General features: G+C 37.4%; 1 protein-coding gene across 1 annotated transcript in view; it reads right to left on the bottom strand.

Moving 5' to 3' along the window:
- MICU2 (mitochondrial calcium uptake 2) overlaps positions 1-17924 on the bottom strand; it is a gene marked incomplete at its 5' end in the record, with an annotated part of 134736 nt that overhangs the window by 49976 nt on the left and 66836 nt on the right. Inside the window, one exon of the mRNA XM_041416021.1 lies at positions 13052-13199. Coding sequence (XP_041271955.1) covers positions 13052-13199 — 148 coding nt within the window. The remainder of the gene's footprint in view (positions 1-13051; positions 13200-17924) is intronic.

Here is a 17924-nt window from a genome sequence, read left to right as displayed (position 1 = left end):
TATATTGGTAATTTAATTAATGTGAAATGTGTGTTTAAGATCAAGGCCCAGGACATTTACTGTCCAGAGCACAATAAACACCTAAAATTCAAACCCTTATTATGCTTCTCTTCCAGAACAATAGCCCCGTTCATGAACATGCAATTTACAGTGCCTAGCTGTTTGAGGGCATTGCTTTTGAGTTTAGAGAACAATTACTTTGTAAATTATAACCAATATAGATTCTGTTTAGAAATGAAAGGATTAAGTGGACACCCACTAGATGGTGTTCAATTACTGCATAGGGTGACTGGGTTAGTTATACCTCCTATTCACCTCTGCAGCAGACTCTTCTTGAAGAAACAACAAATACATTTGTATTAGAGGATAAAAAGGGGATGAAATAATTCTCTTAACTGAAAATTTGGAAAGACTTGAGTAAATTATTCACCATCTGTGTTGTCAGCAAGAGGAAATTCTAAAACATATGACAAATATAAGCAAAAGAAAGCACACAAGGTTGTTTTGGGTCCACTTGCTACTAGTCATCAGTTTTACACCAAAACCCTTGTCTTTTTGCAATTGGTGATATTATCTGTCTGTTCTCCACCTTCCCAAATTCTGCTGACAACATCCATTGCAAGATAAGGGCTCATAAAGACTCACCAAAGGAACACATCCATTTTGCCATTAGTTTTATTAAAAGAATGAACTGAATTATTGGATGCCTAATCTAGCAGAACCTAATGCATCACTTTCTTTTTCAACAGAAGCTTAATAATTGCAACTAATCCCCATTAATGTTAGTGAATCAGCTTAAGGAAGGAGAAGAATAAAAAAAAAAAAAGAAAATAAAACTGCTATTTTAAGGGAAGAGACTTTTGGCATAGGTGCAGTATTGTAGCACTTCAGATGTTTTAGATTCCTGGGGATGATACGGATGTTAATGATAAAGGGAACTGCTATTCAGAGCTGAATTAAGATAATATTGTCATTGCAGAATTTCCAGAAGGAACCTTTTCCTTTATAAGACTCTGAAGTGCAACCTTAGATGAAAATTTTAGCAAGGCCACTTTAGTGCAGATGACATCCCAGTGATGACATTACTTTTTCCAACTGCCATTGTGGAAAGATAAAGACATTCTAATAACCATGTTTAGGAATTTTCATACAGAAGACACTGTCTACTGCTTTGAGCATTTACTGATCCTGCACAGACCTACTTGACTATTTCCATAGCTCTCAAGGTTCAAGCATTATTGCAATCTTTACTTTTTCTCTCCTTCCTTCTCTTGTTTAATTGTAGTTCCTTTCAGTGGCTGACTTGCTTTCCTTCAGTTGATGGCCCACATCATTCTCACCTTTATCTTTAAATTAGCCTGGAGTTTCTTTCCACTTCTAAGATTAGCTCATTCTGTTATTAGCACACAGAAAATCTCCAAGCAAACCAGTAACAGCCCCTGCTGAGTCTGACTTGTTTATACACCATTAACATCTGCCTCATAGCAATTAACAGATGTTTGGAAAGCTTTCCTACAGCAGGGGCTCCAAGGGTATGTAAATGATAACACGATGCTCCTGTTTTTTTAAGCTATGTAAGGTTTAACCTATTTTTGCCAGGCAAAAAGCTCAGTGAAGAGATTCTATAGGTTTAGGTTTTATAAGTTTTACAGAAAAGCAGAGTGAAGACAGTTACATAAAACTATTTTGAAACATTGCCTTTATTCAGTAGACAAAGTAATGGAAAGAGGAGCAGGATCATGAAAAGTCTGAGAAGACTGGAAAGAACTAAAATTAAGAGGAATCATAGAAGAGCTTAAAAACAGGTGTTAATAATACCTTACTACACTGGTCAAAACAGCTTGGTAAATTTGCAACTCAGGAAACTGCTAATAGTATGTTTAAAAATTACTGACATGATGTTCATCAGCCTTCTATAGCAGTAGAAACAAAAAGTCCTGGGCACCAACTAGAGTACCTCCTCTACACTAAAGAATGATCTTTGCAGACTAAATAATAGAAGAAAAGATAAGCCACCACTTGACCCTTTAACTTCAAACTCCTCACACAATAAAGAAAAAATCTTTCAGAAAGAAAAAAAAATCTAGACAAAGAAGATCACAAGTTTCTTTCAAAAAAAATAAGTTATTTTCTAGAACTGTCTTATTTCCTCAGAAAAAACCCCAACTTTTCTCCCCCTGAATTCAAATAATCTGATGAAGCAAACCTCTGAAAGACATTTGGCTCTACACTGGCTTTTATTTCACAGTCAGATTTTCTGGAGAATTCTGACCATATTAAGCACCACAGGAAACATTGTAATAGGTCAAGACAGAAATACAACAGAAATATTTATTCAGTACATATAATTAAGAAGGCAAATCCAAATGCAGAAGTACACTTTACATCAAAATTCCCATTAATGTCTCATTTAACTTGCAGCAGCCTTCAGTATACTGGGCTTCTGTGTCCACCACTTCCAGTTATCCTTGTGTTGTCTCTTTCCTGCCATTCTCAGCTTCTCTGACTATACTAATTTCTCCTCCAAGAGCAATTGTGGACTGAAAAAATGAACAACTTTTTCCTTTCCCTGAGCAAAAGTGTACCTCACCTGGGGCATCAAGCCTTCACTGTACAAGACCTCCTAAGAGGCTGTTCTTTGCCAGATCTCTCTTTTTCTGTTTTAATCACTATACAATGATTATGTCAAAAATTTCCTCACCTAAGGATGCAAAAAGTAATTTGCTCTGCCCCAGTATCCTCAGCTTGGCGGACACATGGAGGTAAAAACGAGGACCAAAGCACCTTTGGTGCTGGAAGCTGTTCTGCACACAGTGACTGCAAGTGCAGCACAGGCTACACGCAGTTCAGCATTTTGCTAAGTGAGCATTGCTTTGAACCATTTTTCTCCTTATCTAAAGCTGCAGTCTGACATTCAGAAGTCTTAATTTAAGAATTTCCTGACTTCCATCCTCGTTCCATCCCTTAGACCAAGGTGATTGCTAGCAGACTGTGCTGTGAGCCAGGGAATGTCGCTGGCTTTACACGGATAAATCACACTCAGAAAAGCATAGAATAAAGATGCCTACATGAAGCTGTGGAATGGATGGCCTCACCCAGACAGAGGAGATAAAAATAAACTCAGGTTTGCTAATGTAACAAGACCAGGGCTGAGTGGTAGCTTAATTATCCATAATGTATCTCAGAGCTAAGGTTCAAAAGAAGAAAATTCTCTATTTTAGGAAATGGGAAAAATGAGCATAAAAGCTAGAGGGTTTATACGGACAGTGACCACTTTCAGGGTAGGGATATCAGCAGAGTTCTAAAGCAACAGAGATATTGTGCCACTGTCTTCCAATATAAGCAGTGGTTAAAAATGATGTTAAATTGAGGATGAAAAAATGTATGAGGTCTATATTTTAAGTTTGTTTTATTTTAAACTGCTGAAATAGGAGCTGACTTACAGAACATATATGATCATTTTTGAAACACTTAGCTATGAAACGTTAAAGACAAGTACTAAGCCATCAAGTATTTCAGTAATAGAGGATGAAAATCCATAAAAATATATTATGAGATATTAGATGTTAACTTAAGTTAGCAGTGGAAATTACTATGGCTGCTCTTACAATGGTTTCACTTAAGCAGATATCCTTTCTCCTCTTTACAGAAATACTGGACATAAAGAATAGCAACTGTCCTCTTGAAATGAGCATTTATTTTAGTTGCAGAGGGGAGAGATTGAAACAACAAATGAATTGAATTTTAAATGGGCTTTTTATAATTCTCACAGTTGGTACAAATGAAAAGCAAACAATGGACAGCTTTCTTCTAGTGTAAGTGCAGAGTAATTTATGTTGCCCAGTGTACTTTTAAAATGACCATACTGGCTTAAAAGACCCTCTCACTTTTTCAGCAGTAGAGACTGCCTTTACCACCATACAGCTGGCAAAAAATGTTTTTCCTTAGCCAATTGAAAGAAAGCTATAGAAACAGATGAAATTTTTGAGCATTAGATTTTATAGTTTTTCCCAAGAAACTGACAGTGAAGGTGAAAGAAGCTCTCACATTCCATGTCACCAACCAATCTACAGACAATTAAAAAATGCTATTGTCAGGGTGTGAGTGACACACAAACACATGTACACCCCTTCCCCAGAAGAAATAAAAATGAAAAAAAAGAAACCCAACATTTGGAGAGGAGCAGAAAAGGAGAAAAGTCCTCTGTGTTCTGCAACTGGCAGTTTCCCTAGTGGGATACGTGACTTACTATGAGCTTGCCAATACCAATGCAGCAGCAAAATTTCACTGTGTCAGTAGTTCCAGAAGTATTGGCACAAAGGACATGCATTCAAGACTTGAAAAGAAGGCTGGAGCCTGGGAAAATGAGCTGCATCATTCTGAAGACTTCAAACATCAGTCCTGAAAGACAACTGGAATAAACGAAAAAACATCAAAAGGTAGCTGTCTTGGCCATGTCTTCTATTTAAATTCCATGCAAGGGGCCCATTTAAAAATTTTTATTAAGCCAAGTATGATTGCAGCTCTTGGTAAACAAAGTTGCTGGACACTGGCATTTTATGTACACTAAGCAGCTGAAAAAAGCAGCTAGAAAAACCAGGAATGGCCAGGTAGGATGGACTTGGACCTACCAGCCCTGCTTGAACTACTTTTTTTCTAGTAACAACCAAGGCAGGATTTGTTAGAAAATGTAGTATTTTTTTTGTCAGCTGTGTCTGTAAAATCCTTTCACTTTCAGGCTTTTCCAGGTCTGAGAGGAAAGATTTCAAAAAAAGATGTAGCTAGCAGAATGACCAGGTGCTTGCCAGCAGTATGGATGATGATGTGAGGACCTGAGCTCTCTGAGGGACTGGACAATACTGGATGACTGATTTGGTTACTAAGAATTGTTTCTTGTCTGCATTCTCCTCTGCAGTAATGAAGCTGGTAACCCAAGGGAGGCACTGCCATACAAGCAGGTGGCTCTAACAAGCCATGTATTTTACACATGGAAAAAGGTCTTTGAACTCAGTATTTGCTTTTGTTTCACAGCAGATGAGGAAGGCTACTGAGCACAATCAGTGCTATAACCCACTGCAGGTGCAAGGCGGGGGAGTGAAAAACAGAGCATAACCCGGCCAGTTTCTCACTTAGGGAATCATGCCAGTGTTTTCCAAACAGGGAGCAATGGAACTTCTCAATGGTGCCCCTGGAGATGCCAAATGTTTGGCAAGTAAGGACAGCTCCTCTCACCTGCCAAAGCAGGCTGCACACCTTGCCTGCTGCTACTGCCTAGAAGCAAAGTGATTGATACTCTGTGGTTCTACAGCAGGCATTTTTAAAAAACTCATAATGTAACATTTCTTATGAAAACAAGCAGGAGAAAAATAGTAGTCTGTATCAAGGTTAGTCAAAAAATAATAAATCATATGACTAATACAAAAAAAATTCACCATTGGCCTAAGGAAAAGCACAGAACTATCACTACCAAAAGAGTTACAAACAACTGAAAATATGAGGCTAGAATGCATGCTAGATTTTGGCAGGAGTCTGACCTGCACTCCTGGCACCTACTATCATCCGTCAGTGGTCTGCAGATCCTCATCAGTTCTTAAATAACTGAATGCAAGCCAAGGAATTTTAAAACCAGACTGTACTTCTTAGGTATACCTGTCTGTGTTGAGGACATATGTTGCAAGAAATTAAAATACACTTAAAAGTGAAAAAATTCATTGAATCTGTTTTCACACTACATCTGTTAAGACTTAATTGTCAGTTAAGCAGGATGTTTCAGAACTGATTAAGTTCCACTGAATTATTAAAAAAAAATACTGAAGTAATCTGTCAAAAAGTATTCAGAACCTGTGGGAGAACAAATCCCAAAGATATCTTCTGTGGTATGTTGACAGTATGTTACAAAAGTAGTTGAAAACAGTGTGTGGTGTTCTAAAAAAATAAAAAAAATCTTTAAAGATAGGAAAAATATTCAGAGACCAAGAGTGATCGTATGAGCTCTTGAAATGTGCCCATATGTATAAAAAAAATGACTCGTCTGTTAGGTATTTCAAATATCACATTAGCATGTCACAAAACTGGAATACTTGACTAAAGCAGAAACTGTTGCAAGACTTCTGAAATTCTAAGGCAGATGATGTTTATACAACAAGCAGACTCCTGTTATTAATAACCAGATCTTTCCATTACTTGCACTACAAGTATTCTGTAAGCACACAATATATTTTCATTCGTTTCAGGGAATCTGTTTCCCATTCAGATGCCATTAAATAACCAATAACTTTCACACTTTAAATGACCAAATCCTTCAAGATATGCATTGAGACCACTTGCCTCTTGCTCACAACTCTGCTGAAGCCTGATTGCTTTTATTATTGGTACTATTTTTGTGCTGAGTTTTTATAAACTGCTTTCATTCATTGAGAAGCTGTAATTTATCTTCTCATTGAACTTTTTTTCTGAAAGGTAAATAGCTATTAATGTATTTTCAAATCATCCTGCCCAAGTTTTTACCTAATCAGGGAGCATTGCAGTCAACTGAGGTAAGAACTCTTAATCTGCATCTCTCTTCAGCCAGTCATCAATGCCACAAAGGGAAAAACAGGAATCATAACAGAGACATGAGTTCAGTATAACCCTACTGTTGTCTCACACAGACATACCTGAAAACATACAAATGTAATTAATACAATGTCGTATAAATTTAAGGATCAAAAATATATTTTCCTATTTAACTGTACAAGTAATATATCTCAGGTACCTTCAAAATGGTTGAAGGCAGGAAAATAGAACTGAAGGGGGAAAAAAAGAAGACATTTTCCCTCTGCAGTGATATGCTAAAACTTGCTCCTTTTTAAGTGATTTTGCTCCATGGTTCTCTTTTCTCCTGCTCTCCTATCTGACCATGCACACTTCCATGCTGCTGCAGCCACAGAGCTACAGTGCTGGAAGCCAGCACTCACCCAACACCTCTGCTCACAGCGCTGCTCCCCTTCAGATATTTTTCAGACTCTCTATCAAATGCACTTTTCTGAAATATGGGAGCAAACAAATAAGTTGGTGCAGAGGCCAGTGGCTAATACACCAAAAACAAGAAGCCTGGCCAGCAGAGCAGGTTTGAATGCTGCAGGAGGGAACACTGCACTTCTCCTCAAGAATCCCATCTTTGATTCTGTTGTGTAGTACCATGGAATGCAACCATTATGAAAGTGGATTAGTGTTTATTTTAAGTCCACAGCAAAATATATAGACATAATAGACATAAATACATGTTATCAAGATCATAGGAATTTCTGCCATATTTCTAAACAAAGAACTATTTACCCTGAAATTAGTTTTTAGATAAACATACAGCCTATATACGTTAGTTATCAGAGTTAAGACCTAATTGATGAGGCCAAAAAAAGCCCAAAAAACTCCCTTATTTAATTTATTACCAACAATTGGGTGAGGCACAACATTAGATCTAAAACAATATAGTATTTTATGCACAACACCAATTTTCTACTTGGAATCAATCATAACAGAGTTATGTATCAATCACAACAGTGTTCTACTTGGACACTTAAGGGAAAGTGAAAGTAAAGTACTTTGAAGACTTTGACAGGGTGGTCGGATTTTGGGTGATGAAGAATAGCTGAGGATGAAAAATCCACAGTATGGAGGACATTTTCAGCAGTCAATGTTTATCTTTGCTTTTTTGTTCAGTTCCTTAACAGGAATAGTATTTTCCTTTACTCACAACCCTACCTTAAGAAATGAGTAAACGAAGACTAAGAAGCTTTGGCTAGAAATGGTTGATTTTGTTTCATTTTCTAAAATTCAGAAGAGATTAATCTAATGACCTTAAACCATCATGTTTTTTTCTTTGGATTTATCTTCATTTTAGCTTCCATCTACCACTGGGCAAGGGGTCGCTGTTGTGCATACTCAGAGTTCTCTACTGTGTTTGGGGGATTTGAGCAACAATGATATATCTGTACTAAAAAACCACTAAATGCAGAGATAGAGAGAAAACAATTTCTTAGTTAACACATTAGAAATTTGAGAGAATTTAATTCAGTTCCCAGCTGTTTCAATGGCTCCCCATACAACACTTCAATCCCTACTTCCCATATAAAGCTTCTCCATTTATACAAGCTTCAATCTTATTCTTTGACTCTGAATCCTAGATTTTAGATCTGACACTGATGCATGACTCACATCAGTCTGATTAGCTATCGTGTATGAAATTCAGGTCAAAATGAAGACACTGAAGTACAGGCATCTGAACTCCTGCCAAAGGCAAAAAACTCAAGACCCAAAAATAAGAAGACTGACTCAGCTCATTCCGAAGTGCTCATCTACTGCATGGTCCCTCTTGGCCCTCCTAACACCACTGACTGCACCAGCACTGACCTCAACTAAGGACAAAGGAGAACTCAATTTTTTAGCCACCACAGCCTTGCACTGTGTCCTTTCCTCAGATTCCCTCACAGCCATGACCACGCTAATGCGGTGACAGGAAGCCACCCATCATATCAAGCCTGCAAACACACCACAACTTTGCACCGTGTTCCCACAGAAAGCTAAACCAACTCCAACAACTTCTCCAAGGGAACTTACAACACATTAATTCTCACTGACAGATAGGAGTCTGCCATGGAAATACTGCCTCTGGTACCCTGGTACTGTAGAACACAGGAAAATCTCTTTTACTGCAGCTGAATGAATGAAGATGCTACAACACATTAAATCTGGACTGAGCAGATAAAGAAGGATCAAGATCTTTATTTAGCAAGCATCAATTGTTATCAGACAAGGTAACCTGAAGGTTTGTCTTCTACCTGGAAGAGGAATAAAATAATCTTCTCCAGAAATAAAAATGAACATAAGCACAGTTCAGATTCAATGCATTGCAACACCTTCACTTCCTGAAGGACTCTTGCAGTCCTTTTCAAAAACCAATACAGATTTTCATGTATGTTCTGCAACAGCACATCAGTGATGGTATTTCCATAGAGCCCTAACACAGTATTAGTTGTCTAATCTGGAATATGAGCCTAAGTATGCACAACTGTCTATGACACAAATTTTACATGAAGGGTCTCTTGAAAATGCTCTTGCACTGCAATGAAAATTCTGTGTAAATCAGCAGAAATTCTAGCACTTCTAAGATCACAGGTATGGGAAGGATAAAATAATTTATTCTTCCCATACCTGTGATCTTAGAAGTGCCAGAATTTCTGACGCAACACATCGTGTTTATATTATTTATATTAGATATTGTGAAGTATTTTACATCACATTACTAGACACTGTGAAGTATTTTTACATCACAGTAAGAACAGTAAGAGGGAACACTTTTTCACTAAACTATCATTGCATCAGATATGATGATTTACATGAATATCCCACAGACTACCCAGAAGAACTTGGTTTTTCAATGGTTTGCCACACATCCCTGTGGTAACAGTTTTAACACAAGATTACATGGCATATAGCCATGAATCCAAAATCCCCAATGGTGCATTTAGTATGTACTGAACTAACTGGTAGAAAAAATGCTATCATATTAGTTTTGCACTGGCACAAATGCTGTGCCACACTACCACATCTCATTTACTGTTTGTCACTGTTTATGAAGAGGTGGCTGCTTCCTTTCATAAAATAATTAACAGCAATAGAACAGGGCACCTGTCTACAGAGTAACTTGGTGTTAGAAGCACTGCCTCTAAAAGCAAGCACATTTTTTTTGGACGGTGTCTTTATTCCTTTATAGAACTTTTTGCTTTGTCAATATGCAGAACAAAAAGTCTGTCAGAGGACTCTGCATTTGTTATCAGCTCATTCTCCTCACATGGCAGTACAGTAAATACTTTTCTTCATTATCACCCTCACGGTAAATAACTTTGAAGGTGTAATTTAATTAATAGGAATGCCAATATTTCACAACTTCTGCCTATTTTAAAGAAAATTTATAATAGAGAAACCCATGCACCAGGAAATAAATGACCAGAGGTAGTGAACTAAGATCTACCAGACAGGGTTCAAGATCACTTAGGCTGGATGACAGTTGATATATTTGCAGTATAGTTCATCCGTTTTCTTATCTGGTAAAGTGTTCCATAATAAATTATAATTTATTGCATCTTTTGCAACCTTGTCAAAGACCACACCTAAGATTTTTGCTTCAGCAATAAATTCCACCCAACTGTGTACAGGAATTCACTTGACAATCTGCACATAGCTAAAATATTTTGGTATTTTTTAATGCTAGCACCAACAATTCTTCTGGTTTGCACAATACCACACTTACTTTCTACTAATTTGACTATGTTTAAAAACTAACAGGAGATTTCAAAGTAATTCCCCAGTGACAACTACCCATGAGCAAAAAACCCTAAGGCTGGCTGGCCAACGTCCCCTGTTCTCAGTTCTTAAGTGTTTCTCATCCCTCTTTTTGCTTGCCTTTTTCCCTTGTGGGAGTGCTTATCTCTGAATAGGGACAGATCAACCTCAGCAGTATTTCTTGATGTACACAACTAAACTGCTCATGAGGCTGGCCATATGTTTCTGCATATTGTCTGTAAAAAGTACAGCAGAAATAACACTTTAGAACAGCCCTAAGTCTTCCATACTACCATAAACAGCTTCCAATTGGAAAACTCCAGGCAAATATTTATGAAGATGAATGGTTACTGCCAGGGTGCTTCAGATTTTGCTGAGAGGTTTGGGTTTTTTTATTTATTAGCAATTAATCAAAAATAGGTAAGAGAATAACCAAACCATTACAGCTTGAAGTTCACCATTGTAAGACTCATCATATGTATGCAGGATCACATGTTAAAATTGCATCTAGGTATGCAGTAAGTGAAGGGCTTTCTAGGGTAAGTGGTGTCATACCTTTCTCCTTTCTAAAGGCACTGTTCAGGGTGAAAGAGAATTATTTTATTATATAAGCAGAAAGCTTCCAAAGTAACTGCTGCTTTGCTATTAAGTTCACTATCTTGACCTACTCTGAATATACCATGACAGACACTTGAGAGAGGACTGTTTATTTTCCTCATATGAAATTCTTTAAAACACAATGAATAAAACCACTGCCTTTAAAGTACTTCAAGTGCCATATTTCTCTGCTATCAAATTCTGTGCCTGTTTGCAGTCACATAAAAATGTAAAATCCCAAGCAAGAGAAATCAAGAGAATTGCTTACCACTGTGTTTATGCTACTGGCCAAAGAATCCGTACCAATGACAGTTAAAAAAATATTTAGGAACATTAGATTCAAGTGTCAACATTTTTCTATCAAGCATCTGTGATGCTACTGCTGCAAGCCTGACCTCAATTTGAAATGCTAAATATGCATTAGAGCAAAGGTTTTTTTCCTTTCATTATTTATTCTCTTCTGTTTAATGCTATTTCCTACTCATATTAGCAAAGCAACTGAAATTAACTTGGCTGCATTACAAATAAATATCACCACATACCACTTCATTAAAAATCTGCATGTGTACTATTATACTTGGAGTAACCAATTAACATGGATGAATGCATAGAACTGAAAAACACTTATCTCTCTAACCTTGTCTTTGGACACAACTGTCTGAAAACCATACCTTCAAAACTAGAAGTTTCTGTACTCACTGTCCTTCAGGCTGGAAAACTCAAAATAAGTTTCCTTTCAGGTTTTTAACTTAATGACTTAAATTCTGAGGTGGAACGAAGTCTAACACCCATACATTAAAAAACAGTACTTTAAAGATCTCCATGACTCTCAAGGTCATAAAGTTCTTCTAAGGATTTATATTCAGCTTTGTGTAATATTAGAAGCTGTGTGTCAGCAGTGAATTCATGTATCCTTATCACCTACAGATTTTTGGCAGATACCGGAAAACTTCTTTTATTACCGATAATTCTATCCACTAATAATTGTCCTATTCTTTGACCACTTGCAGCTCTTTTAAACTGTTTTCTGCCCCAGCTTTTCAACAGGTTTCAACCAAAGGGCATTCTGGTCTCCTTCTTCCTCCCTCTTCTCTCAAACCCTTCCAAAGGGCGTTGAATTCCCTTCTGGATTTCCAGTTCAGTACTCCCAAGTCACCACAGCATTTGCTGGTAGGTGGGCAGAGCATCGCAGACTTTGAATGGCCTTTGCTAGACAACACGCTCTCCTGGTCAGCATGTGCAGACTGCAGCAAACAACTATTAAAGCTGGGACTTCTCCCTCTTTCCCTCAACAGATGAACTAATAGACTATTTGTCCTCTAAGTTACAATCTTCTCTGGAAACAGAAAACCTTAACCTTTCAAAAGCAAAAAAACACCAAACTTGGGAAAACTGTAAAACCCAATTTTTTTTTTTTTTTTTAGGAAAGAAGCATATAACATAACTGTATCATGGAAATAACAGAAAAAGATACAAAGATGAAAGAGTTTAAGGAATGGGACAGAATTAATGAAGCCAGAAAACCTGTAGAAAAGGACAACAACCTATGCACTTTTTATTTGTGTGCTGTTCCTATCTTCTCCTCAGAAAGTGCACTTTTAAAAGTACTTCTTGGAAAGACACTTGTGATTCTGATTTGTTCTTAACTAGGTTATGTAAAAATCAAAGGAGATTTAAAATCAACAATGTAGAACTGAACTCTGGGCTCTACTATTCTCGTTCTACTCACTCCCATCACTGCCTCCTCTAAGAAAAAAGGTCACAGAATTACTTGCTGGTGAAGTGGATAGAAGATAACAGGACCAGGAATGGTATGAACACTATTATATATAATACACTCATTCTATTTTCTGTGGCATGTAAGCAATTGAGGAACTACATGTTGATCGGTCATGTAAATTATGCAGAGATGTCATCAGCAAGTCATCAGATTTCTAAATCATCAGCCTCACTTCACTTGTGTAAAGGGTAGCAGTGTCTGTGAGCATCCATATGGGCAACATTTAAAAATTGGCTTCTGCTGATTTATGTAACATAAAGGATCTTATCCCAGTGATTTGCAAATGACATCTCTAAGGGGACCAGCAAGATTCTTTTCTTTCACAAATACGGTAACAAGAAAACAACTTACGTTCAACTTGATCAAACATTACTGAGAACAAGAAATCTCTTGGTGTCATGTAATATTCTCCTTCATATTCCAACGATGCAAAATGCATGAAGCGGTGCTTTCGAAGAGACAGTCTTTCATCCACGTCTGCATGAATGACATCTTCCTTCTGAAAAAGAAAAAAAGTCCATCCATTTGTAGACCAAAGATGTAATTAGAAAAAACCTTATACCCAATCTTGATCAACCCCAGTATTTTGTGGGTAGCCACAACAAAAAGCTACCAGCAATAAAAGCTTTTATGGCACAGTCTTAAATAATGACATGCTTATAAATATTTTTTGGCTTCACTGAGAGCATGCTTTAACAAGACAGGTGAGCCAAATTAATGGCTGGATGTCACCAAAGGCTGATCCTGCTTCCCACTCCCCTGCTCTCAGTCATGTCTTCCTGCGCCTCCTTGTCTGCCAGCTCTGCTACTTGGGCTCTTGCTGAGCCAAATTCAGCTTGCTAACTCAACAAAGGCCTAAACCCACCAAACAGTAAATAGTATTTCGCCAGGTTAGTGGCTGGCTCAGCAAAGGTTGAAATGTGCTGTGTATCCATGCAAATAAGCCATTCCTGAAGTGAATTTTTGAACTGTGAAGCATTGGAGGATAATGATGTTCTAGTTTAAATATGGGCCTGTCTTTCAGAGAAGTCAAAAAATGGGAAAAGCAATGAAAACACCAACAAAAGAGTCAGAGATCATACCACCAAACCCAAAGATTCAATTAGTCAAGCAAACAAAAAATCTCCAACTTCACTCTCTCCTCATTAATATTGAAAGACTCAGGATGAAAACCATATGAGCTGACAGTACTCTGATGAGTAGCACCAGCACTTACTGGCAGCAAAAGAGGACACAGACCCAGTGAAACAGAGATATTTATACTTCAGGATTTCAGAGATGGTAAGTGACAACAGGAAAACAAGAAACTCTAAGATTCAGAACACACACTGTGTGTATTTGAACATTAATCATGGAACAATTACCATCACATATTATATTATACATTATTGTATTTCTAAATAGAAGGCTTCAACTTGCCATTTAATCCCATGTCCTGCAGCTCTGTGTTAGCATTAAGGACTTGTTAAAGTATTTCACTGAATGACAGGCTACAAGCACCTGTTACAGTCAGTCTTAGTTTTCCCTTGCAGCATGTTTGTTTGCCTCAAACCTCAGGTTTCAATGAAGGGTGGGAGGGAACTAACAACAAGAAAAAAAACAACCTCATAATTTAGATTTAAAACAGTCATATTCTGATCTGTAAGGAAAATATGGGCTAACTCTAAGTATCTGAAGCCAAGACTTGCTTTGGTTTAGACAGAGCTATTTTAAGCTTCTTACAATATAGAGCTCCATCACGGCCTATAACCCAAGTGCACTGCTGCTGTTCAGACCAGCATGTTCTGGAAAATACTACTTAAAAACAAATCAATTGTAGCAACAAATGTAGCTTTACCCTTTTTAAAACTTTAGGGGACAAGTGACTCCATAACTGCTTAGTTAACAAGACTCAACAAATGCCGCAAATCTCAAATGAATATTTCATGGTTGCTGGGTATTAACATGCTGCATTCTTATTAAAATCACATCCTTCTCACAGTAACAAAAGCCAATTTTCCCCAATGGCAAATTAAAAAAAAAAAAGTGCAAAACGGTTTCACAGTTGTCCTTTAACCAAAATGATATAATGAAAAGCAATCTTTCTGCAAAAATACAGAAATAAAAAAGTTTAGACAAGAAGTAAAAAGCAAATTCTACATGTTCAAACCAACTGGATTTTCAAGTTTCTTAAGTCTTGCAGCATTTACCTGAATTCTGACTAAAGTTAAATTTGTTACTGATAACAGAACACTGAACTTCAGCAGTCAACAATTTTAACTGAAATACATAGGTACCAGTTTTAGTCACCACCATATAAGAAAGGTATTAAACTGTTAAGAGATTGTCCAAAGTAGGGCAACAAAGATGGAGAAGGGCCTTTAGGAAAAGTCATATGTGGAGTGGCTTAGGTCACTTGGTGTGTTCAGCCTGGAGAAGAGGAGACTGAGGAGAGACCTCACTGCAGTCTGCAGTTTCCTTGTGAGGGGACAAGGAGGGGCAGGCACTGATCTCTGCTCTGTGGTGAGCAGTGCCAGACCTGAGGGAATGGCCTGAAGCTGTGTCACAGGAGGTTCAGGTTGGGCATTAGGAGAAAGTTCTTCACCCAGAGGGTGTTTGGGCACTGGAACGGGCTCCCCAGGGAAGCGGTCACAGCACCAGCCCGGTAGAGTTCAAGGAGCATTTGGACAGCGTGCTCTGGCACATGGTGTGACATGGGTGTCCTGCAGGGGGCCAGGAGTTGGACTTGATAATCCTGATGGATCCCTTCAAACTCAGCATGTTCTGTGATTCTGTGTGCACATGTTCACATATTAACTCTGATGTGATTATGGACTCATCAAACCCCTTTCTTTTTGTGAAACTGGTATTCCTGATTTGCAAAACATCCATGGCTAACTTCTTACGAACATGAGCTTCAAAACTAGCACAAATGAGGATGAAACAGGATGAAATAAATCAGCTGTGCCACCTCTTACTTTTTTTTCTAAGCTTTTGCAAAATTCTTGACATCCTGTCACTCTTAAAGAAATTTGTCATCTGCCAAGAATACCCTTCAGGACATGAGCATGAGCTCAGCTAGATCAGCTACCACCTCATTTGAAAGCTGTATCCCTCCCTCTCATTCACTATTATTTTCTTCACCAATACATACCTCTCCAAGTCTACAATAAGCAGGGATGCCAGACCCACCAAAGACAGCTGGTAAGGGATAGAAATACCAGAAGCAGGAAGAAGTAGGAAGCTCCTTTTTTTTTGAAAAAAACACCCCAAACCCAACTTATAAGCATAACTCCCATTTTTTTCGTAGAAGAGATAAATGTTTGAATAACTATTCTAATCATTATTCCAAGTGCCTAACCAAAGATTAAATAAAAATTATATTTTGAAGAAAAGCCTGATTCAATCACTTAAAATTAAGATTGATCTTCTTTTAAAGTACCAGTCTAATGAGTGCAGAGGGGAGAGAGCTCTCTCTTCACAATTCAGTATCCTTCCCACTTCAATTAAATCCTGACTAATTTCTAAGTAGCTTTTCCTGAGTCATCCAATGAGTCCTTCAGATAAAAAAGATTTGACATTCCTGACATTTAAAAAAAACCACTGTGAAATCTCATTTTGCTCATAAAAATCCATGTATTGGGCAAAAAGCAGTTTTACTCTTTTATTCCACAAAATGAGTTTCAAGTAAAGACAGGTATACTGTAAGTATACTGTAATAGTAATACTATTTATTTATTACATAAATAATTATGTATTAAAGGCTGAAACTCAGATATTAAGGTATCTGTAATCTAAGCAGTTTCCAACAGTGCAAACTCAAGGCAAACTGGACACAAAAATTTAAATTTCAGAGGCACAATGGGTGAGAAGAATCTATTACTACTACCACAAGATTCTTGTAAGCATAGTTTAAAATAACTCTGGGATTGACTTGGGCTTATTTTTGCCTCTAACAGTGCTACACAGGAGAAATCCAACCACAAACAGCTATGTGGCTTTAACTGTAGGGCCTGGGCTGAAATTCCACTCTCAGCTTGCCCTTCTGTGTGTGGGTCCAGCTGGGGCTTGAAACACTGGGTGTTCCCACGCGCTCCACAGCACCCCCACAACCAAGAGAACTGAGAATGAAATTTCAGCTTTAACTTGGAATTTAGTCACCTTTGTGGTTTTATGTCAAGCCTGCAGTGCCAATTTCAGAATGTGCATGGTAAAGCTATGATAGCTGATGGTAAATTAGAATTGAATGACATGGAAAGGGCTCCAGGAGGATGCTGTGCAGGTGACATGGCAATGGATCAGGAGCTGACCAGCCACTGGCATCTACAAACATTTCCAAAGATTGTGGTTTCCTTCCTGGCTTTCTGCATAGAGAAATGCCTTAAGGCAACAATATTACTTCAAAGAATTAATTTTCACGTTCATATAATTATTCTGTTTATCCGTCAGTATCCTAAATTTAAGATGCTATTAAAGAATTAATGGTGTTCACAGTGTTCAATCTTTCACTTGTAGACTTCTTTTTTTTTTTTATTAAATTAAATAAAAATGAAGGGTTACATAAATAAAACTTTGATAACCCTTACCTGTGTTTTTAGTGACAGTGCTGATCACAGTGATGTGATTTTTGGTAACACTAATTCTGTATTTATTACAATCTAAGTCATTTTTAAGGACAAACTCAAATATATGCTGCTGATTATTCGAGAGAAATTATTTTAAAATATCATATGCACTTATCTCTCCCTTCATTTTAAAATTATGTCTTCCCCTTTCATTACTTTTATTTCTTGTCCCTTTGCACAGCGTTTGGTGTTTTAATGCACCTGTACTGTTCAAGTTTTCTATCTTAATCTTTTCTGCTTATAAAATAGAATGCATTTTCCAGTTGATTTTTCCAACATAATTTTTATTTCTTTACTCCTTTCCATACAATCTACTTATTTTGTCTCTTTGTATCCTTTCACTGACTTTCTTTCTTGTATTATCTACATACCTTCCTTTCTTTTTCCTTTGGAAAAAATAAAATTAAGATTTCCTTTTTTTCCCCCACATCTGAAAACAGGATCAGTATTTTTTTTCTTCTCCTAATCTGAAAGAATAAACTTGTTACACTCATTTTACCAGCTACCGGAATAACTAAACCAGCATGTGCACGTAATTAAAATCGAGTTGGTGCCAGCCAGACCTCTGGGAGCCTCAGGTTTGGAGCCATTAATTCACACTAGATCTTCAGAAGGATTTA

This window comes from Onychostruthus taczanowskii, unplaced genomic scaffold (genome assembly GCF_017590055.1).
Source record: "Onychostruthus taczanowskii isolate IOZ18803 unplaced genomic scaffold, ASM1759005v1 scaffold50, whole genome shotgun sequence".
Lineage (NCBI taxonomy): Eukaryota > Metazoa > Chordata > Aves > Passeriformes > Passeridae > Onychostruthus > Onychostruthus taczanowskii.
This window is presented reverse-complemented; position numbering and strand designations above follow the sequence as displayed.